This window comes from Triturus cristatus, chromosome 7 (genome assembly GCF_964204655.1).
Source record: "Triturus cristatus chromosome 7, aTriCri1.1, whole genome shotgun sequence".
Taxonomy (NCBI): domain Eukaryota; kingdom Metazoa; phylum Chordata; class Amphibia; order Caudata; family Salamandridae; genus Triturus; species Triturus cristatus.
The window spans coordinates 646,182,561-646,206,965 of NC_140590.1; the positions used below are offsets into that span (position 1 = coordinate 646,182,561).

A 24,405-nucleotide genomic window follows, 5' to 3' on the forward strand; every position below is an offset into this window, starting at 1 on the left:
TCTCATGTAAGAGAGAATGTTCAAGAGAAACTACAGGCCACTACACAATGTAATGTCCTCGAGGCTCTACAGCTAAAGGTGACATTCCAACTACTCTGCAAACTTCAGAAGACTTTCACTTACTAACTGCACATTTATGCTCGTCTTACAAACATCCAAAAAGTTGTCCATGTGTATTCCATCACCAGTGGCAGATGTGCACTTCTGTTCACCTCGGGGAGAGTGTGCCCTCGTTCACCATGTACAGAGCGTGTCTGCGGTAATGTTACCAATTGCACAGCGCACAAAACTCGCAATTCACCAGCAGCATAATGCACGAAGAGCCCATTTGCCATGGACAGACAGTAAGTATGGATTGTTTATGTTAGCCTTTTTAAAAGTTGTGTACATTTTTTACAACAACAATTACCCAATACTCGTGAAAGGCCTACCCAAACAAAAGCATACTTACTTAGTAAGAAATTACGTTATAGGAAATACTGTATTTGTGGAAAGTAAGAATCTGATAGGCTCTCGAAGTTCCAGCAAGGTAGGATAATTAGCCTATATGCGAAGGAAACCAATCAATATCACTTTCTGCAAACAAGTGGCTTCCTTTTTTGAGATGTGATTCAGGGAATGATGGTGGCATGTTCAACTTCGAAGACACTCAGAGATTTACATATGCTGGTGTCCTCACTCCCAGAGGTTGGTAAAAACTGGTGGGCTCAAGCAAGGGACGTTGTTAAATCGAAACCAATGAGGTACAGGAAAATGAGCAGGATGAGTCTTAAATATCCACTTAAGCCCTCTCTCAGGCAGACTTCTCTGAAAGAGTGATTGCAAGCGAGAAACACAGTTTAACTGTTTTCTAAAACTTCTTGTCAAGTCTTACTTGGATAATGAACCAGTCGGTCTTGAAATATCTGCAAAATTGATTTCATGCAAGTGTTTGTACCTGAAGCATTCCATTGAAAATGAAACTTTATGAACTTCCAGCAGTGAGAAAATGAAGTGGATTAGAATACGTCATTGGAGAAAGGACCATGGAGGGATTCCTGCTTATTCATTTATTTTGGAGTTTAGAACTACAATGCAACTTGACTTATGGATATTTCAGAGAGCTACAGGGGAGTCTGGAAATTGTGATGGCAAAGTTAGAGTCTCACAAGGTCAGAGGGGATGGTACCATTCTGATACTATTCAACCACTACTCCGAATCAGGGTGGAGTTCATATAAAGGCGGTTTCTGAAAGATCAGTTTCTAGGCCTTTTAATGAAATAAGTAAGTAACCATATTCTTAGACATGGGCACAATATAGCACACATCCTGGGACCATGAACTCCAAGCAATCTTCTTTCATGTTGCTGTTTTATTTTCTATGTATGGGTCCATGTTATTTAATAAAAACACTTGCATAACCAGGAGCACACTGTTAGGTGCTACATCTAGATGAGGTAGCTGGAGACCAGTGGGTTGCTAGTAAAGTTTAAGAGGCATAATTGCCAAATTTGCTAATAATTCAAATAATTAGAGGCGTTTGTGAGAGGTAATTAGTTGTTTAAGGGTCAGAGGTTACTAACAATAACCTGAGAGTAACACATAGCCAGTGTCTGGCAAAAAAGTCGTCACATATAAACTGCATAGCAGCTCTTGGAGTATGAAATGTTTGGGTTTCCAAAAAGAAGATATTTTGGTTGTTGTTTCAAGAGTGAATTCCAAAGCTTGGCACACTCTTCTGCTAGGAACCTGCATGCAAGTCTTTTCGAATGAACATCTGTTGGTCTGCCACTGAACTGCTGAAAAGAAGGGCTCTGCTGGGTGGCACCGTAGAGACCTAATACTCTTTGTAGGTGTTCCAAAGCACTCCACTATGGGGAAATGCCTTGGAATTAGATCCAGGGATGTCATTTGAGTGTTCTTTAGAGTTGGCTTCATGTGGTCATTTTTCCACAGATTGCAAGCTAGTCTTCATACCTAATTTGGCATTGTTGCAGTATGTCAATTAGCTTTTACAATTTTACATCACATTGCATCAGTCTAGCTTAGTAATAAAAAGGAAGACATTGAACTCCTTCCATTGGATCATTTGTAAGAGGAATATATTAAGCATGTATATTTGGAGGTTAGTTTCTTTCATCATTGATTTGACATGAATAGACGGGTAGGATCTCTGTGTTAGAGTGAGTGAAGCAAAGCAAACACACCAATATCCCAAAAAATTCTTATCTTGTCCTTTCCCCAATCTGAGATGCATTTATGCATCATCTGTGTTAGCATTTGGTAGAGTTTAATGAGTGGCATTGGTGGATACACAACAATTGTGAAAAAGAAGATTCCTGGGAGACTATTAGGAATCCTTTGTCTAGAGAACTTCATGGTTCTAGCACGGAATAGATCACTGCTAATTAAAAAAAGAATGACTGGATGCGCTCTGAGGCATTCCTTGAAATTGAAATATGCTTTTGCACAACCAATTTTAATAGTCAATTATGCTTTTAAACATATTGTACAAGAATGGTCTCAGCAGAGGCAGTGCTTTGACAATAACTTTTAAGGAATCCATTTGTATATGTTTTTGGACTTGGTTGTGTGGGTTAAGCAACTAGGAATTCTTTGTGACTTGCGTGGCCAAGCAGAATACCCCTACCAATGACCTGTTACACTACTTTTGAAGAGCCTAGACTCACTTAATTTTAGATAAGTGGTTGACTGTACTACCTTTGTAGAACATGAATTGGCAGAAAGTGGATAATGGCTGGTATAGACCACCACTGCGATCGTCACAATGCTTGTTTCTTTAACTTTAATTTAGAACATTCTACCCTCAGTGAGAAAAGAGCCTTTAACAATGGATTTGGACTCAACAGCAGGATAGAAAATGTTCACAATGGACAAAAAAGTTGGCAACTGCACAGATCTTCTGGTAACAATTGTGTTATATTCTATGTTCAAGTTTCATACTGTGTTTAAAATGGTTTAGATTACAGCTGTGATTTGCTCTATGATGTCACTGCATCTTGTAAGATTTAGAATGTCATGTTTCAATCCTGTGAAGCCAACTGACGGGGAGATGGATGTGCCTAGGAGATGATCAGCTGTGTAGTCATTTATCAATAAACTACACTTTAAACTCAAGCCTGTCCAGTGGATCACTACAGAATTTTGGCGACGATTTGACTACACAGCAGAACCCACAATCAAAAGTTTATGGACTGTTCATGTTCTTTCATCTACTTCAAGAATCTTCAATATCGATATTACTTTCAAGATCATCTACTATGGAATCTATTTAAACTTAAATCAAGATCTCACCCAACCTTCAATTCTCCACGTTTTCGTTTTCTAGATGAGACAATTTATGGATATTTGCAGCTTTGCTCTTCATTCGTGCATCTTCAGTTTAGTCATCTGATTCAGCTTTCCTGTGACTTTCCTTCTCTGTACTGATACTCTCACCTTGAGTGATACGTTCACGGACGTCTGTAAGGGTCTTGTCTGAATCCTGGTTATTTCCTCACATCGGTTGCTGCTGGAGTTATTGGACGAGACCTTACATCAGTTGCGGTAGGAGCTTTGGGACTAGACCTTCGATTTCAGCTCCAACACTGCTGAAATATCGGTGGGTGATTTTAATATATTGAAATTTGGGCTTTTATCGGCTCTCGGGAGCTGCGCGCGCCTTGCTGTAGGCGTTTGCTTTTCACCTGCTGTGGTGTACGCGTGCATTTCCGCGAGCGTTACCTCGTGCACCACCGCGAGAAGGCACACGCAGATTCAACGAAGTGTGCGGTCTCGCGCACCACCGCGAGGGAGCACACGCAGATTCGACGCTGTTACACACATCATCGGGAGCTGTCTCGAGCGACAGCGCGAGACAGCGCATCATAGCGAGATCTGTCTCGCGCAGCATCGCAAGCCTGAGAATTTTCTCACATGTCATATACTGAGAACTCTCAACGCACAGTTTGCCAATCATCACATTACCAACCACCACCTTCAATCTGAACAGCATTGTTACATATTCTAATAACCCTGACAGGTTCACCAAATTTACACTTTCCTTTATTGATGTGTACAGGATTCCTAATGCGAACATAATCACCGACAGAAAGAGGAACAATCTTGACCCCTTTCTTTCTGTCAAACCATATTTTCTCTTTTGCCTGTACCAGCCACCATTCTCACGCAACAGAGTGGGAGTCAAGAGCAGACTGTTGCCTTTGCCTCAAGAGTACTCAGGAATGCAGAAGTTCAATACTCTGTAATAGAGAAAGAATTATTAGCTTGTTTATGGGCCATTGATAAATATCGGCCGTATGTATGGGGGAAGACGTTTCAATTTGTTCACGGATCACAAGCCACTTGTTTCAATATTAACTTCTGGTCCCAGCAAATGTTGTTCTCCAAGGATTACAAGAATAGTCAGCAAACTCCTTCAGTATCAGTTCGAGGTATCACATATTGCTGGGGGAAGGAACACAAGAGCTGATTTTTTGTCCCGTTTTCCTCAGAGTAGTGGGGTTGGTGAAGGGACCAGTTTTCAGGATTTAAATGAAGAAGATGATGAGGATTGTTTTGTTGCCTCTCTTGACATTTCTGTCCTTGCTGTTGGTACTGAAGCAGATTGGAGGACAGCTCTTTCGGGTGATAGTCTTCTCCAACAAATATGCAGGTTAGTCAAATGCGGATGGCCTAAAGAGAAATCTTTGCCGACCATACTTCAACCATATTGGAAAGTGGAGTCGGAATTATCTGTGGAAGATGGTCTTCTAATGAGATGTGACAAGCTTATTCCACCTCATTCGCTTAGACCCACTATTATCAAAGAAGCTCCTGAGGGACATTTGGGAATCACGCTCACTAAACGACGTGTCCGCCAAGATTTCTGGTGGCCCAGCATGGATAATGAGATTAGCACGACAGTAGAAAATTGTCCTGTGTGTTGTTCGTCAGAGAAAACATTGAAAGTTGTCACTCCACCTTTATCTCCCATTCATTGTCCCTCTAGTCCATGGGTCAAAGTGGGTATTGACATCATGGGTCCGTATGAAGTCTTGCCTTTAGGAATGAAGCACATCTTGGTTTTGATGGATTATACCTCAAAATGGCCGGAGATAAAGGTTGTTAGGGAGGCCTGTTCTGCTAGTGTCGTCAAGTTTCTCAAAGACATATTTTTGAGGGAGGGGTTTCCACAATTTTTAGTTTGACAGCGGCACTCAATTTTTAAGTGAAGAATTTCAGTTTTTTCTTAGTTCAAGTGGTATTAAACATCTTAGAAGCTCCTTATATCACCCACAGACAAATGGTCTTGTGGAGAGAATGAACAGAGTTGTGGGGGAGTGTGTCAAGTGGGCTGTGAATGGTAAACATGAGGTTTTCAATTCACTTGAAAGTATGTTGTGGTTCTACAGGACCACTCCCCATTCATCTACTAAAATTTCTCCTTTCGATGTGTTAAGGGGAAGGAAGGCTAATACCAGCTTTCGACCGGGATGGATGGGGAAGTGGATAGATGCTTTAATTGATGTTGAATCTCTTATGGAAAAGGTTAAATCTAATTCTGATATGGTACAGGCAAAAGAGAAAATATGGTTTGACAGAAAGAAAGGGGTCAAGATTGTTCCTCTTTCTGTCGGTGATTATGTTCGCATTAAGAATCCTGTACACATCAAGAAAGGAAAGTGTAAATTTGGTGAACCTGTCAGGGTTATTAGAATATGTAACAATGCTGTTCAGATTGAAGGTGGTGGTTGGTGGAATTTATCCAAGTTGGTCAAGACAAAGATTTGTCCTATTCCTAATGTTCCTATGTTGCATGGTCAGGAAGGTTCTCCTACTTTTCTTATGGAACAACGTAGGAAAAGTTCTAGGGTTTCTGTTACTCCTCGTAGGTTACGTGATTAAGTTATTATAGTTTTATTTTATCTTAAGTACTGTTCTGATTATTGTTGATTTACTTATATGTTTTGGTTTGGGGTTTGGAGAAAGGGAGGTATGTTATATTCTATGTTCAAGTTTCATATTGTGTTTAACATGGTTTAGATTACAGCTGTGATTTGCTCTATGATGTCACTGCATCTTGTAAGATTTAGAATGTCATGTTTAAATCCTGTGAAGCCAACTGACGGGGAGATGGATGTGCCTAGGAGATGATCAGATGTGTAGTCATTTATCAATAAACTACACTTTAAACTCAAGCCTGTCCAGTGGATCACTACAAAATGTACACATTACATTTTGAGATGCCCAAATGTTAACAAGCATGTATTCCTGAGAACGCGTGACAGTCACAGTGCCCCAGCAATACTCCTGATATTCTTTGCAAATTCCTAGAAAGTAAAAAAAAATACTCCAAACATAGAGGTAACCCTACAAGCGCAAATGTTCAACTTTGTCAGTTAACGGGTCCAACTGTGCTCAAATTAAAGCCACGTTTGATGTGTTCTTGTCACATGTCGCTGTTTTAAGAACTGCACAAAGGTCTGCACCACTGAATAAGCAAGGTCGAATTCTGCCATAAACTTATAATAAAATAGAACAATAGTAAAGTTAGTGTTCTGGGTTTACCACAATGAACAGAATAAATTATCTCTTCGATGCCTTCATAAACATAGGTACTCTATCAAAGACGCACACTTTGAAGCGAACCCAATCAGGAATTAAATCTCTGTATGTTACTATTACACCTGAATATGAGCTAATAACCTTAAATATAAACTGTTATTAAATAGCTTGCCTGTATTGTTTACAGCACAGAACATCAATTACATACATTGCTCTATTGCAACCTTTTGACACAAAAACTTGCAGATAATCACCATTTTTTTGTAGGCTCTTTGTTTCTCCATTTCTTGGGTCAAAGGTGCTCATGAAATACTTCCTATCAGCAAAAAGGAAGGCTTCCCATTCACACCGCCGCATGGCACTCAACTCATTTCAAAAGCAGGAAGGAAGATTCTTGTTTGCTTGCCACCTACACAGATGATAAACTAACTCATACCGAGGCCGAGTGCTGCCTCAAACAGCCTCAAGACATGCACAGTACATGCAACAAGTAAAGTTACAATAGTCAAGACAGTTTGGCCTTCCTTATAGGTTTAGCTGTAATAATGATTTGGGTGAAGACCGGGATTTCCATCCCTATTGATATTACCAGACACGCTGAAACGCAGCTTGTGCTATTGGTGCGTGCCACTTTCTGAGGACACACTTTGCCAGGTAAAAACCTGGTGGAATTCGTCCTCAGAAAACAGGATGTGTTTGGGAAGTACCGGTAGACATTAGTACAGTAAAACCAATTTCCTCTGTAATTCCTCATTCCACAGCGGAACTATTCTAGTACGAAAGTCATTTTACAACCCGGAATTACAGATTTCCATGTTGTTATTTAAGTTCGAAATTACATCATTGCAATTCTGTGACTCCCAGAATGAAGGCCTTTGTGGCCACACAGAGGTTACATGCACCGCTCGGGACAACACAACACTTATAAAAGCCACAAATTGAAAACATGGATTTGCCCAATATATATGTATAAATTCCCTGTTCTCAGGACTGCAGCAGAATTGCAAGTGGAAATGTGTAATTATAAGCGCTTAAAGAGCAAAGCTGTCAGGATTAATATGTTACAAAAAAACTAATGGATTTAAGATGTATAAAAAAGATTTTTAACTCATCAAAATTGGTATTGAGGTACTCAAACCTCAATACCGATTTTGGTGTGTTTTTAACAAAACTTTTTTTTAGGCATCTTAAAAAATCCATTAGAGGTTTTTTTTGTAACATATGAATCTGCATTTGTAGCTGTAAATCTGTAATTCATGCTTGTTATCCTGAAGGCTACACACCATAGTAACAATGTATTTTGAAGATATGACTACCTAAGAATTTTTAAAACATAGGTGTGGCCTGTACTTATAACGCACTTGCAACAAAACGACTATATTTTAAAAGTTAAATTGAGTCCGAAAGTTCCATGTGAATGAAACATTTAAAAATATACATAATTTCCCCTTCTACACTATCGCTCAGAAAAATGATAATAGATACCCCGTACACTGTATTTATTACAAGCGTATTTTGTCCTATGGTACTTGTAATACGGCAGACGTAACAGCGAACATGTTTGTGACCGAGTATCCCATCCACCACACTGTGATTAAGACACTAAATATGTAATAGCTTGATGGAGGCAATGTCTCTTGGAATGAGATCCCTTACAAAATAAATCAGATTTTTAAGCAATTCTTGGCGCACACTTAACAGAGACCCATGTTACACTCCAAGACACAGCCTCCCAATGAGACGCTCTTAACAAATACACGAAAAGCAAACATTTAAACTCTTTTTGACAGTCCTTTGTGTATTTGCCCAGCAAAGAACGAAAATGAAATTCCAGCGAATTTATGATTAATAAGACACCAGGTCTTCACGATTGGAAATAGAAATACATTATTTAAAGTTGAATTTATTTTAACAATAAGCAAAACAATTGTACTCTATGTTTTGACTACATTCGTTTCCACTAGTTGGTTTTGTTTTGATAGTAAGGGTGGAAACTAAGAATGGACCGTGGTGGTCTAACACACATATCCCTGGAGTCTGAACATCAAGTAGCGGAGGTCTAGATTTTAACCTTTAACAAGGTGACAGAGTATGCTGTGAAATAATTTAAGTGATCAGAGCCCAAATCAGGCAGGTGTACGATGTCCGTTTGGTTGCCACCATGTCATCCACTCAGAAAACCAAACCAACAACAGTACACATCTGGAAATAATTTCTTGGATTTTATCAGCTCTAGTAAGTGGCTTCCATCCTAAACCTACACATAATTAAATAAATAAATATCCCAGCTAAAAAACTTTGAAATAATGGTGTTGCCTAGTAGATGTAATTAATATCTTCTTAAGCATGTAAGCAGCCCTGTTCCTGACACCGTAAAATAGAGAAGGGATGGGAATTGAATGGAGGATCGCTGCTACGGCCACCCACTTTGGAAAAGACGTAACACTCGGAGGATGCTTCCTAGCTCTTACTACAAGAATGCACCCAAGACCACATAAAATCTCACACTTGAAAAACTCACATTTTGATCAAAAACATGAACGTTATCTCGAAAAAAGCATGACATGCTCCGGCTGCAAACTTTCGAACCACACTCATGTTTTGCCTGATCCCAAGGAAATCTAGTGGGAAGACTGAACAAGAAAATACAACTAATGTTCACAAGATTAAAAGCCCAGTGGTCAAGCTTGTATGACATGAAATACGGGATTGCAAAAATCAGTGGCGTAGCTAGCCCCCTGGCCGCCCGTGGCGGTCCCTGCATTTGACGCCCCGCGGCGGCCACAGTGAAGATCGGGGGGAGTGCTGGCGAGAGATTTCTCAGTTTGCCACCCTGCAGCAAACGCATTAAGGAACGGGGCTGCTATTGATGCCCAGAGGAAGTAGGTAAGAGCGGGGGATGCCACCACCCCAAAACTCATGCAGCCCAGGGGGGACCGCCCCCTCCTGGACCCCCTAGCTACGCCGCTGGCGAAAATGGCAACGCACTGCCCATGTCTTCAAGTTCCACATGCCACCAAGGAGGGATTTTCTTAAGTAAGCCATGAGAATGACCAGACCCTTACATCCCTTGTGTCAACAAGCTTTCCCCGTACCATCTTGTGTTGGAATAGATTGCTGACCGCTCTAATTTCCTGTGTAAATATTTTAAATTTAGCAAGCATTTCACACTTTCCATGAGAAAGGCGTTTGACTTTCTTCCTACATACAGGCAGCTGAGTTTTAAGCAGAGCCTTAGAATATTTTTTTCCGCCGATGTATTCAAATAAAGCTTCCTTTATTTGCATTGCTTATTTTAGAGTTGGGCTAATTCTGAATTCCCCAGTTTTAGATAGCCAAAAGGGACAGTCGAGGAACACTTCACTTTGTACCAGACAATGGAGCAGCAGGCTGTCTTCTTTATTTACTGTGAAAACTGAAAAGATTTATAAACTATGCTCTGAGCAGAAAGAGGCGGCACACATGGTGACTTCAAAGCAAAGCACCATTTCCAGCAGAGCATAATAGAGAAACGTAGCAAAATAGAAATGCTTTGCGAATAGCATGCACTGAAAATTGTCAGCAGCTGGACCCTATTTCTTTAGGCAATTCACACGTGGTTTTCTGAACTTGGGAGGACCGCTTAAATAGGAATAGGCCTATACGAAGGTATGATGGGATGGGAGACAAAACTGTAAAATCTGGGTCATTCTAAGTGGATTTTGCTGTAGGAAAGCAGGCTGGACAATCCTCAGCGGAGGGCATGGGGGAACTTCAGTGGGCTGGACCCTGCCAATAACATGTCTTTTACCGACTAGGATAAAGGGAAAAGTCTGGAAAAATCCCACCTCCTGGCATGGTCTGCGCCCATAATAAAGCGATTTGGATGTGCTTCTCTTTGTTTGATATGCGATAATACATCCAGGTCTTGGGCACGAGCTTATAGGGAGCTTATCTTTGAATGATTCAGCCTAGTGGCATCGTTATCCAATAGGAAGAAAGGCTCTGCTAGAAGGTAGGTGACACAGGACAAAGCAGACACAAGGAGATGATGGACGGAGCACTGAAACATTTCAGAAACTCACCCCGAGGTACAGATCTGGGTTGAATCCATCAGGACCCCTGGTCAAACTTGTTCAAACCTTGCAGTAAAATGCATGCAGATGCGGATGAAACTTAACTAAGCGACCAGGCATACCCAGGTACAGTACAACAAAGCTAAAGATGAGAGCAGCTGTAGCAGCAGCATGGCATGAAACACAGGTGAAAGTAGTGAAATCAGGGGAGTAACAAATCCGGAAATCTGTTAATTTATTGAAATTAAAAGGGATGCTTGACATAAAGGCTCAAGGGCAAATATTGTGCATAAATAATGAGCATTACTCTAAGCAATCTCACCAGCAAAAGAAAGAATCTGGACTATGTATCTTGGAGCGCAATGGCCCTGAGTGGGATCAAAGAATCACAAGGGAGTACTGCTTTGAATAGCCTATCTGTGGCTGTGCTGGTGAGATTCAAGTTTCCTTGGCAATAACACTACATATGACGGAGTCAGTGATTTTAAAGGATGCAAGGTTATGTAACAAGAAAAATCAAGGATACAGGTGATGCAGATAGCTCAGTTTATATTGCTCCGGTAGCTTGGGGATTTATTTTCAAGTATGTTCCTTGGTACAGTCTCTGCACCTGTGGAAGACATGCTGACTTTCTGACTAGATGTGTTGGTAGACGCCAACCAGTTCAGGTTGATGTATGTGTGCAGTTCAGCTCTTTTTTGTGAACTCTTGCGTGGCACTGGATTGGGAAAATGAAGGTTTGCAGACTTTAAAGTTAAGATTTATTAGAGACCCATGATCACAGCTTGACTCCCGAGATGGGACTATCCTTTTGACACTATAGTTGACACTATTGTTGTCGCAAGGTTAAGTACTAGATGTCTGAAGGGTGTGTGTTTATGGGACAAGGAGGTCAAAGTGCACATCCGCAAATCTGTTAAACAGCCTTAACAAGAAATTTAAGACTGCACATAACTGACAGGATGGGTAAGACTGCAGGATTCAAGAGAAGGCATGCTAAAGTGTTCAGGCTGTTGTTTATATTAATGATATACCAAGTGTCCTTAATTTTGTTTCACAAATGTTTTATTTTTTTGCCAAAATGTCTAAAAATCTACATAATGACTAGCATATTATATAACTGTTATGCTTGGCATCCTTGTCATGGTTATCCCTGACTTTTTGCCCCTACCTCCTGTATTTTTGATGCTGTGCTGGATTTCGTTTTTGCCGGCTTAGAGGCTCTGGGCGCTTTGCCACTGCTGATCAGTGCCGAAAGTGGAAGTGCTCCCTGTATAAATTGTTATTGCAATTGGTTATCCATGATTGGCATATTTGATTTACTGTTAAGTCCCTAGTAAAGAGCACTTTGCGTGCCCAGAGCATGCAAATCAAATGCTACTAGTGGGCCAGCTATAATACTAACAGTGGTTCTAGTACATACTTATACAGCACATAAATATAATACAACGATAGAAAAACAAATTTTACAAAAAACATTGATACCCATACAGAATATATATACATGCTTTACTAAGAACACAGTATAAAAAAATACAATACAATCTATGAACTGACGGTGCTCACACAATTACACAAAACCAAAATCCGTACATACAGTAAACAATGTAAACGGAGAAACAATGACCGAGGCAAACACATTAACAAAACACACAACTAGAAGTGGCAGTTAATGCATCCTCTTGTATAGGTGCCAAAGATGAGCGTCAACGGCGTTTCGACCAAATAGGAAAGAAATGGTCACCATCAGGACAACAAAATAATTGATAGAGCATCCAACAAGGAATTTTATTTAGGATCTCATTCACTATTATTGGTTAATAAACTTGCAACCAATCGAGAATTGAATTCTATCCTGAAGGCTCTGAATGAGCCAGGGGTCCAGTCACGAAGTTACTGGAAAAAAAAAAAATAAGAGGAACCTCGGAAACGATCCCGGCTCTCAAACAAACATTGGTACAGACTCAATCGACGGCTTGGAAGAAGAATTTCATATCTATCCGAAACTACGGAGCAGAATTGATTTGGACGCTATACAAACTAGTGGGCCATCAGCAATAATTGTGCTACCCACCTAAGTAGCTCTGCAAATGTAACTCAGACATGCCACTGCAGTGTCTGTGCACAGTTTTGAATTGCCATGTCGACCTGGCAAGTGCACCTAGGCCCTACCCTACCCTTTTCTTACATGTAAGGCATCCCTTAGGTAGGCCCCAAGGTACCCCCCATGGGCAGGGTGTAGTGTATTTGAAAGGAAGGACATGTACTGGTGTGTGTGACATGCCCTGATAGTGAAATACTGTGTATTTCGTTTTTCACTATTGAAAGGCTATCTGTCCCATAGGCTAACATGGGAGTTCCTTTGTACCATTTTACAAACATAACTTCCCATTGGGACAAGATGGAGGAATCAAGTTTGGGCTCTCTGAACTCAGAATTTAACAACACGTCTTTTAGTGAAGATGGTTTTTAAATTGTGTGTTTGAAAATGCCACTTTTAAAAATACTTTACACATTACCTTTGGGATAAGCCTGTCTGCTCGGGTCATGCTACCAAGGGGATGAGCAGGGGTTATCTAAAGTGTGTATCCCCCTTACCCTGACTAGAAGCAAAGGTCCCTACTTGGACAAAGGTACATACCTCAGCCAATTTAAGACCCCCATTTCTAACAATAACTCTTAACTAAAAAAAGTACATTCTTTAACTTTCATAATACATGCTCCAGCCAGTGTTTTCAGGCCTGCATTTTAGCAGAGAAGCTGTCAAATACACCTGTTCCATAAAAAATATATAGAGTGGGCTTTGTGCCAATCCCTTTCAGCCGTTGAGTTTTTCAACCACATTCTTTCAACCATTACCTTAAGATTTTGTGAATCACGTCTTACCTCACCCCAGAGGTGTATTGATCTCTTAGCTAATGCTATTATTGTTTTGTTTTATCCTTGAGCCTCAACTTGATTGCTTGCCTTAAATTACATGGGGGACTACTTTCCAACTGCATGAGGGACTGCTTTCCAATTGTAGCCCTCTCTCTCTTCCTCGGTTGGCTCTCTTCTACATGTATGGCTGCAATGTGATCATGTTGCATGCATTAGTACATTAATTCCACATCTGTCTTTGCCAATGATTGTTTTTCATGAATGTCTGACAAAGAATGAAAGTGTCACAGTTTGGCTACAATTCCTGCTCCAATCTGTGTCAACCAAGCCCCATGCAAAGCATTGTGAGCTATTTGACCACAAAGTCAATGCACAAGCAGATACTGTAAGCACAATGAAATGCTCATCTTTAGCTTTAAGGATTCCAAGCAAAAGGTCAGAATAATGTCAGAATCTAACCGAAATGTCAATTTTAGAGTAACTTTGACAGCGCAATTTAGACACCCCTAAAAACCATCAAATGCCTTTTTTCTACTGCACATTAAAGTTGTGATTGTTCTCTTTTTTACTTATCTTATCATGGAGTGGAATGACTAAGTTAAAGTTAACAAAAGATCTCTCAAGCTAAATGCACTACTCATTACTCTAACATTAAAAAAACTTGCTCATATTACTAATACCAATTACTGATGTGGTATGCAAAAAGAGGGGAAATTAAATCCAACAAGTTGACCAACTCTTTTTTTAAAAATCTACTCTTATTATAAAAGGTTCCCAAAAAGACACTGCTTAACGCCTGAACCACGCTTACTTGGCAACCATTAAACTGCACTGAATGAATCAAACAATGCTGCTCAATGTCTATTACTCCGACATGGACTGCAGTGAGCTACATATTACAGGGCTGTATAGTAACACGGTCCTTTTGGTGATGGGCGATCTCGGACTGGCAGGACAACTCTGATTTGACTTGGCAGCTCTCTCAAAAGACTAAGGGAGCAAAGGTGGAAAACAGCCATGTTAAAAGGCATACTGCAGAGGCAAGGGCTCACCAACTGGAGGACATAGGAGCAGGCTGTCCATGCTGTGTTTATCCAATGGAAACAGAATAGCGGTGCCAGCGGAGGAGACCATCAAATAGTCAGGCTTTCCGAATGAGTAGTCCACAAACCCTTTCAGGATAAAGGCCTCTGTGTCCATTTACCATTAGTGGTCGGTGTGAGCAAAGTTATCTTTGCTACTCAAAATCATTCAGCCTGAGAAAACCCCTGTAAAATCCTACTTTAGCAAGAGAACTTTTCTACCAGAAAAATGCATCAATTTATTCTCCATCTTCACCAGTGAAATCACAACTTGCACGATCAGACTGCCAATCACTTGGCTGTTCCAGTAGTATACTTCAATATACATCTTTAAGAGTTTGGGCATTAATGCACTTTTTTCACTTTTGAAATGCTTCGAATTTCCAACAAAGTTTCACTGAAAGTCTTTGGATTACTTTGAGAATGCAATGCCATCCACACAGTATGTCATTAGTCTAACTTCCCTTTAGCTATTTCCATAAAAACCTACTACCAACATAAAAACACCGTTTTTAAAACAGCATTCCCATGTTTAATTGGAAGACAGTGCAAATGTTACAAATATAAAGCAACCCAATCACAACAAATATAACTTTTTTCCGCATCATATTTTAGCAATAAGACCACATTAAGAAGCGCCAATTATTTGTTGTTTTCACCAGCTAGCGGCTAGTGCATAGGATAAAATGCACAAAAGACAACGGTAATAGTGTTAGAATGCATTATGACTCATGTTTACAATGGAACTCTAAATTGGGAAATTAAAACCAGTTGTAAAGGTAATCTTGCTACCAGATGTTAAGGATTGATTATGTGTGGGACTCACACTAGGTCCCCGTTTGCTTCAAACGGAAATAAAATAGGAAAGGACCATAAAAAATAAAAAAAACACAGAAGATCAGACAATTGCAATGTTGTAAAACGCACTGACAATGCAAATAAGTCTGGCTTATAAAGGAAAGTGTTTTTTCAGTCTTCGGTGAGTTTAGCACACAATAACTGATCATACATGTGCTCTGTCACTTATCCTTACTCTCATATATCCATTCAGCCATCACCTGACTCAGGTGTCCCCGCAACAATGTGCTTGCATGAGCTCTTTTATGTACCACTATAGATAGCATTAGCTGCTCGTTTCAAGCGCTCATTTGATGAATACAGAGCGGAAGGTTACACTGTGCCATTGGCCAATTAGTCCTGTATTGCTCACATGGCCAACATAGATCTGTCAGCGGCAGAAGCAGCTTCTCTAGTGCAGGTGGGGGCTTCACACCAGGAGCTTGCGGCCCTGATTGCGCCCGCCCATCCCCCTCTGGTTGGAGGCAGCTCTCCCTGGTAACTCTCTGCTGAGCTCTCCCTCACTACAAGGCAGGCGCGTTGGCCGCGCAATGCATGTTTGTGTAGGCCCCCGTCTTCCACGAAGAGGCAGAACAGTCAGAAATGATTCTTTGTCTGGCTAGGCTCTTTTTAAACAAAAAAGGTGTTCAAGGCCAAACTGCTCAAGTAGACGTGAAGTCTTTGGAATAAACACAAGTTAAATCAACAGAGAAAGGTCTGTGACATCAAACAGCTGGATAAACTAAACCATTTATACACGCCTTATTTATTCAGAATACAAAATCGAGCAGATCTTTATTTTTAATCATGAAATATTTCTAACAAGAACCACTATTTTGGATTTCGTTGTGATTATAAATCTCCTGTACCCTCATCGCAGTGTTTACGCTCGAGAAAAACTGCGCGTATGAAAAGCTTGCATATTTGTATGACGAACTGCATGAAGTTCGGGTTTGGAAACTGTGATGCTCGGGTAGTGTCTGAGTAAGGCTTTTCACTCCTACTGCGAAGGAACACATTTGAATAACTGACAAACATTTTTGTTTCATCACAGGAAGCCGCATAGGTCAGCCAGGAAGATTTGCATTTGCAAAGCCCATATCAAATGCTGTTTTAATTGCATCAGACATCAAGTGGAAATCTGTAACCACGATTAACAGGAAGGGCTAGCCCGAGGTCTGCTACGCGGCTCAGGGGCAACATGAGATTAAAAAGCAAAAACAGAAGCACATGAAAGGAAATTCACATGAATACAGAACAGATTAATTTCCTTGCAGCCCACTCACTAGCAGCTGATCCTAACCAAAATGAAAATGCATTAAAATTATTTTTAAATTGCGCTAAATGCTGCCTTTATGTAGACTATATGACGTAATTTGGGGAAATTCTTTTGAAACAATAAATCCTGTAATCTGCATGATTCATTTCCACATTTGACCAAACCTCATATATAATGCTGCACATGTTTATCAGTCAAAAAATGCTTCTGTGCTGATTTACATCAAAAAGATTCTGTGCTTTTAAAAGCTTTACTCATCCTAGGATCTTCTAGGGTGATCTGTGGGAGCAAGACCCAGTGGCAGGCTTCCAACGAGAAAACTGTACACAACAGGATGGCTAGTAGATTTCCAGTTCAATTAGCCATTTTTGCGGGCAATAATATACAAGAGTCAATGGTAATATATATTTATGTTTCTTACCTTGGCACTGGAAGCCTTGTTTCCCGAACCCCCTGCAGAAAAACAAAACAAATGCTTTAAAGAAGGTCATTCAATGAGAACTTCCTATCTGGTCAGATCAAAGCGGACACAGCTAAGAAGGGTGGAGTTAAGTGTTTACATTAATCACTGTCCACCCCAATCCCAATTAGCTCACGGCCCTGAAATTGCTAAAGATGTTGCAAAAAACGATATATACAAATAGTCATCCTGCAGAGGAGGCTTCTTACCCAGCTCAGCTTTATGTACAGCAAGATGCATGGTCCCTGCAGGTGCGCACCAACGGCGGGGCTCTCGCCTCCACCGTTCTGAAGGCCATAGTGGCGTAACGAAACTTGAGAGGGTCCCCCGCGAAAGTACATGGAGGGGCCTCCTTCTGGACTTACTCAGGACCACTCAGGTTCAGGTTCCTGCGCTGAGGGGGCTCCCTAGAGCTCGCCAACCGCCCCCCCCCCGCCCTGCGGGGGCCTTTGTTACGCAACTCGAAGGCCAGTCCCAACCCTACTCTGGTCTCTGTGGCCCAGTAAACCTGCTGACCAGGTTAATTATATTGCATGTGTTAGACCCATCAGCCTTAGGGTTGTCTCCCCCCAAACCCTTTGCCTTCCTCCTCAATTGTCTTTGATGATCTTGTTTTTGCTGGCCTTAGTACTCTGTGCACTTTACTAGAGTGAACCAGTGCCATAGTGTATGTGCTCACTTCTTAAACAAGCATTTGCAATGCAATAGGTCTCACATTTGAAAAATTTTAAGCTATTGGCATTGTAAATGACAATGCCTTTTATTTATCTGTTTTTAAAATCAACACATAGATAAAAGCTTTGTCATTTACAATGTCAGTAGCTGAAAGTTTCGCAAAGGCGAAGCCTATTGCATTGCAAATGCTCGCGAAGCCCCTGGTGTCATGTATGAAAAGCCTGAGTCGGGGTGGGAATGCTGATGAAAAGAACGGGCGCGTGCGCCGAGAATGCTGTAATGACTCATGAAAAGCCAGAGTCGGGGTGGACAGTTTGCCTTTGAAGAATTTAAACACGGAAATGCGTACTGTTCTGTATGTTCTCTGCGGCAGCTCGCAAAGTCCCTGGTGTGATGTATGAAAAGCCCGAGTCGGGGTGGGAATGCTGATGAAAAGAACGGGCGTGTGCGCCGAGAATGCTGTAATGCCTCATGAAAAGCCAGAGTAGGGGTGGGAATGCTGATGAAGAACGGGTGAGTGCGCCGAGAATGCTGCAATGCCTCATGAAAAGCCCGAGTCGGGGTTGGAATGCTGATGAAAACAACGGGCGCGTGCCAAGAATGCTGTAATGCCTCATGAAAAGGAAACGCGTACTGTTCTGTATGTTCTCTGCGGCAGCTGGCGAAGCCCCTGGTGTGATGTATGAAAAGCCCAAGTCGGGGTGGGAATGCTGATGAAAAGAACGGGCCGTGCGCCGAGAATGCTGTAATGCCTCATGAAAAGCCGACAATTCAGTGCCAGAGGTGGCAGTAACAGTCCGCAACTTCACCATTATGACCAAAACACCATCCTACTGCATGTCATCAGCACTCACATTGTACAACCTGGCGCAATTGCCAGGCAGTGGAGCAAGCGCCTTTCACAGACTGCACAGCTCTGTTCTGTCGCTCTCTAAGCACTCACTCTTCAGTCTGTTCAGTCACTAAAAATATGTTTTGGCATTCTTCCCCCTGCGAAAAACGCATCTGGGTTGCAAAGGATTTAGTGACGCTTTCAGGAGAAGTATATATAAATTGCAGCCGGCGTCAGAGCTGCCATTTTGTTTGAAGAATGCTGCGCGTTCTGTTATTGCTTACAAACACACGGGTCCAGCATTGCATTACATCACATCACCAGAGGGGCGGCCAGGGGTATCCTGTTGCCAGGATGACTAAGCCCCCCAGGAATGTATTATCACAGAGCACTGAGAATGAGGCAGTGCATTTTTTGCTGGGAGGGATCATGGGAAATGGGGGTAAGAGTCAGGAGACCGATAATTCTGCGTGAGCCATGTAAGAAATGTTATAGGGAAATGGATCCAGTCAGAATCCTGCTGTCTCCCAGAACCGCGTGTCTGCAGCTTGTTTATATATGCATCGCGTTTTCACCTTAAATGAAAGCGCGATGCATATATAAACACGCGTGTCTGGAACAGACGCCGTGCATGACCGTGCGCGAGCGAAATCTCCAGTCCAGGTGGGCGGGGCCCAATGCCGACAGGGCGGACACCAACCCCGCTTCCAGAGAAGCCGGACATGAAAGCGACGACAATACATCTCGCCAAGGCGAAGCAGCGCTTGCGCGCTGCAACACAGGCGAGACCTAAAAATGTTACTTTGGATTATATCCAACTGACATCTTTAATTTTCATGTAAGTCCCTAGTAAAGTGGCACTACACGTGCCCAGGACCTCTAAATTAAATGCTACTAGTTGGCCTGTAGCACTGATTGTGCCGCCCTCGAGAATAGCTCTTTAGCATGTCTTAGGCCTGCCATTGCAGTCTGTATGTTCAGTTTAAAACTGCCATTTCAGTCTGGTAAGATAAACATTTTGCCAAGCCAAAACCTTCCCTTTTAATGCATACATGTAATTCCTAGCGTAGGCCCTGGACAGCCCAGAGGGCAGGGTGCAATCTGGACATGTACTTTTAAGTTTTTCCATGTCCTGGTAGTGAAAAACTCCTAAATTCGTTTTTCACTACTGCAAGGCCTATCTCTCAAATAGACTAACTTTGGCGTTACCTTGTTCCATTCAGTAATCTGTAATTTCAAAATGAGAGCAGGTGAACATTTCATGTTTGGTGTCTTTGGAACTGTAATGAAAAATCCTAGCTTATGTTTAAGTTGTATTTGTATTACAATTTTGAAAATGCCACTTTGAGGAGGCTGGCATTCTCCTGTCTTAGCCATTTCGTGTCTGTAGCCTGTATCTGGGTCACATGACTGGGTGTAACTGGCAGTGGTGCTCATATTCCTCCTAGAGAGCCACAAAAAATAAAAAGCTTAGGTGTGCTTGGACAGGCCATCACTAGCGGACGGGGAGGGAGGAGCTGGGCACAGCCTCACATACACATGAATAGGCTGCGGCCCTTCTCCACACAAAGGGCTGCATACCCCATATAGTTAGTATGGAGCCAGGGGACTTCAAAGGAAAACCTCTAAAACGTCTTCCCCACGTCAAAGGAACAACTGGGTACCGAACGACAGCCACCACCACTTCAATACACTTCTAGAACTGTGGACACTGCCATGAAGAAGGACTGCTGAGCTGCTGAAGGACTGCCACTCTGCCAGACTGCTGCCCTGCCGGACTAGTGCCTTGCTGTGCTGCTGCCTTGCTCTGCTGTCCTGCTGCCTCCTGCCCTCTTGCCTGGTTGAGAAGGACTGGACCTGCAGGTCTTGAACCTAGAGACCCAGAATGACTCCAATGGCTAGTTGGCTGGCCTCCTGACATGATCCTCAGGGGCAGAAGGCTGCAACAACCTTGCTCCTGCACCTGTACTCTGCTATCTGTGAGTCTACCCTGCCAAGTGGTGCTGCCCCAGTTCTGGATCTTTAGAAATGAGCCTAAAGTGCTCTCCCAGCCTCTGTGGATTCAGTGAAACCAACATTTATTCTCCTTGTAAACAAAGAAATAACTAATGAATGAAGGTTCAAAAAATCCTAAATATTTTCTTCCGATAAAATGAAGGTCATAGTGCGGAACTGAAAAGGATGGAAATGTTAGGAAAGGAGGGTAATTTTCCATATATTGTTGGGCCCTTTAAATAAAATGTACAATCTGATTTGGCACATATTCGCATAGAAAAATGGTGAAGACCGGCTCCATGAAAACCTATATCAATTATAGTCATGAAGGAAGCACGCCATATTTATATTTTATAAGACGCAGTATGCAGAGAGCATTGATCTCCTTTAATGTAGGAATGCTCTATTGAACAACAACATGCATAGCTGAAACGTTGGAGCGCATGCAAGAGAACAAAATTGATTACAGTGTGAAGAGTGTTATGAATAAAAACAGTCCATCCAAAAGAGGTGGACCACAGCCTCATTTAAATTAGAGAAAGTGATAGTTCACTAACTGACAAGGTAAATTGGCCTGGACAAAATAGACCAAAGTAGAAATATGCAGTAATCTGCAGTGCAATACAAATTCATTTTTATCACAGTGTATTATGACATGCTTTCAATTGTACATCTCTACGCAAAGATTAGGCATGTGATTCAGAGTGAAAAGTTCCATAGATTGGCACATTTTTACTTATCACTGTTGTGTCAAAAGAAGAAATTGCATGTCCTGATTAAAGACTATTACCATGTGACTGGTCTGAAACATGGCAACTTGAATGCATGCTGCATTTAAAGTGTATCGTTTGTTATTGCATGAATAATAAGAGCTTGGACTGTCATAGTAGTGCTATGCTGTAGTAATGTGCAAATTGTTTAATATGCGAACAACCTTCAATATAATAAAAATAAAAAAATAAATTATATTTCCATACTGAAATTAATTATTCCCATTTTTTGTATTAAATTATGGAGTGATTCCAGAATGCTTGAAAATGTGTTTTTCTATAGTTCTTTTGGCAGACTGACTTCATTATAATTGGCACACTAGCTGCAGCTTGGTTTCTTGGCATGGGTCATATGTAGTGTTCGTTTCAGACAGTATTGTTTAGATCCTTATATGAAGACTTCTTCAGCAGGCGAGAGCCAGACATAAAGAATTCCAGCAATGGGGAATTTGATGAGACAATGCCCGTCTCCTTTAGGCACAAGTAAAAATGGAATCATTTGAGAGACTCGGTCTTTACTTCTGGGATCGCTAAACAATAGTTTTATTGTTGAGGAAGTTGGGATTAGGCTATTAAGACAATTGAAACCAAGACGTCCAGTTTGGAGTAGTTGGTATCAGGGAGGCTGTGAAGAGGTGAGAATGAATGGGTAGCCGCATTTCAACTATTTTAAGAAGACCTGTCAGAGTGGTGAGCAGGCAGGCATAAAAGCCATTAGAGTAGAGGAAGTGGAAGTTAATTGCAGTCCCCAAAACCAGACCTCAATGAGTAGGAGATAATAAGGGCATAGGCTGGCTCACTTTATGTAACTGATTGAGAAGCTGTTCACTATGGCAATGACTTTGGTGTTAGGAAAGGGATCTGGGCCAAACTGCGCTGGTTATAAATTGGGTTGCTGGTTGACTGCGGTGTGAGCCCTGGTCAAGCAGCAACCACAATCCTGGTCAGGGTAAAGCACAAGTCAACCCCAAATTAACCTTTGCCCAGCCCCTTGGTAGCTTGGCACACTGCAACAGTTCAAGCAGTAAAACAATAAAACAACACACAAAGATTCCCACACCAGGCTAGGAAAAAATGGAGCATATTTTAATAAACGAAAAAAGACCAAACCGACAAAACTCCAGTCAGTAGATCTTGAGATATGCAATTTTAGGGATGCAAGTAAAAATAGTGCATAAAATCATAAAGCGCCAACTGTGGTTACCAGCTTGCGCCGGACCGGAACAATGTCACAAGTTTAGCCAACCGCAATGGATCACGAGCATGGGTCGGCTACAGGGACCAACCTACGTCTGCTGAGCACATTACCTTAGATCCTTGTGCATGGTCTGTGTGGCATTGCGAGAATTCATGTGGTCTAGTGTCTGTTCCGAGAAAGAGGTGCTGTGAGGCTTTGCAGGGCTTGGCGTTGCTTTGCGTCGGTTCTGAGGAGCTGTGTGGTGAAGCTTGGTGAGGCCTTGTATCACTTCCATTGAGCTGGCAGTGTGTGGCTGTCTAGGAGGAATACACAAAGCCCAACTGCCAACTATAGCCAGTCATTTACCCAGAGACAGGCTGCAGGCATCAAATGGCAAAGGAAACAAAATGCCAACTTACTAAAAGTGGCATTTTCAGAACTGCAACTTAAAATCAGACTTGACCTTAAGTTAGGATTTTTAATAGTGATTCCAGAGACACCAAACGTAAAGGGGTTATCTATTCCCATTTGGAAATTACACTTGTGTAATAATGTAATAAGCTAACTCCAATGTTATCCTATGGGAGAGATAAGCCTTGCAGTAGCGAAAAACGAATTAAGGAGTTTTTCACTACCAGGATATGTAAAACTTAAGAGTACAAGTCCTACCTTTCAAATACACAATACCTTGCCCTCTGGACTGTCCAGGGCCTAGCCTAGAGGCGACTTATACGTCTAAAAAGGTAAGGATTGGGCCTGGCAAATGGTTTATTTTGCCAGGTCGACATGGCAATTTACAACTGCACACAGGCTCTGTAATGGCAGGCCCGATACATGTTTAAAGGGCTACCTAAGTGGATGGCACAATCAGTGCTGCAGGCCCACTAGTAGCATTTAATTTACAGGCACTGGCACATGAAGTGCACTCTAATAGGGACTTCTCATTAAATTAAATATGCCCATTGGGGATAATCCAACATTACCATGTTTTAAGGAGTGAGCATCTGCACTTAAGCACTGATTAGCAGTGGTAAAGTGCTCTCTTATGGGATAAACACTACCAGCCAGCCGCTAGTTTCAAGAATGACGAAGGTGAGAGCTTCTATCTTGGAACTGGCTAGATTGTATTATTTAAAGGATGCGTGGCGTGCTTTATTCTCAAATAAACCAGGCTATACGTATTATTCAGCACCACATCGCCAATATTCAAGAATAGATATGACCTGGGTTTCACAAACTTCATTGCCATTTGCAGATATGGAGATATGCCCCAAACTAACCTCTGATCATAATCCCATAATTTTCTCCTTTTATGCAAAATATGCTATTAAAACTGCTCAAACTTTTACGTTTCCTAAGCATCTGGTAACGAATGAAGATTTTGGGATTTGTATTGGGAAACAAATCTCTGACTATTTCATAGATAACACTGGCTCATCGTCATTTTTGATTGTATGGGATGCGATGAAAGCTTACATTAGGGGAGCCATTCAGCAGTTTATATATCAGCAGAATAGGCAATTGAGCGCTCAAATTAAGGATGCTTTTCAAAAGCTTATTAGGGCAGAATTAGAACATGCTGATGCAGTTTATTATCAAAAGGCAGAGCAAGATCACCTGTATCGACTTCTCTTGGAGCAGAAGGCTATTACTAACAGTTTTCTAATGGAAAAAGCAGCGGCCTGCTATATGAAGCACAAGACATTACAATACGAGTATGGGGACAGGATTGCAAAAGTTCTGGCCTATCAAATTAGGGATAACGAGCAAAAGACTAAGATCAAGGCTATAAAAGGGGAAGGTGGTGTTCTTTTTA

The 24,405-nt window shown here is 41.6% G+C and overlaps 1 protein-coding gene across 3 annotated transcripts in view; it reads right to left on the reverse strand.

Moving 5' to 3' along the window:
• Positions 1-24,405, reverse strand: part of PRKCA (protein kinase C alpha) — a 1,238,880-nt gene that overhangs the window by 1,184,659 nt on the left and 29,816 nt on the right. For all 3 annotated transcript variants that reach the window (XR_014966571.1, XM_085617273.1, XM_085617272.1), the window contains exon 2: positions 17,102-17,133. Coding sequence is in view for 2 of the 3 variants with exons in the window: in XM_085617273.1 (XP_085473399.1) it covers positions 17,102-17,133 (32 nt within the window). In the remaining variant the exon portion in view is untranslated. The remainder of the gene's footprint in view (positions 1-17,101; positions 17,134-24,405) is intronic.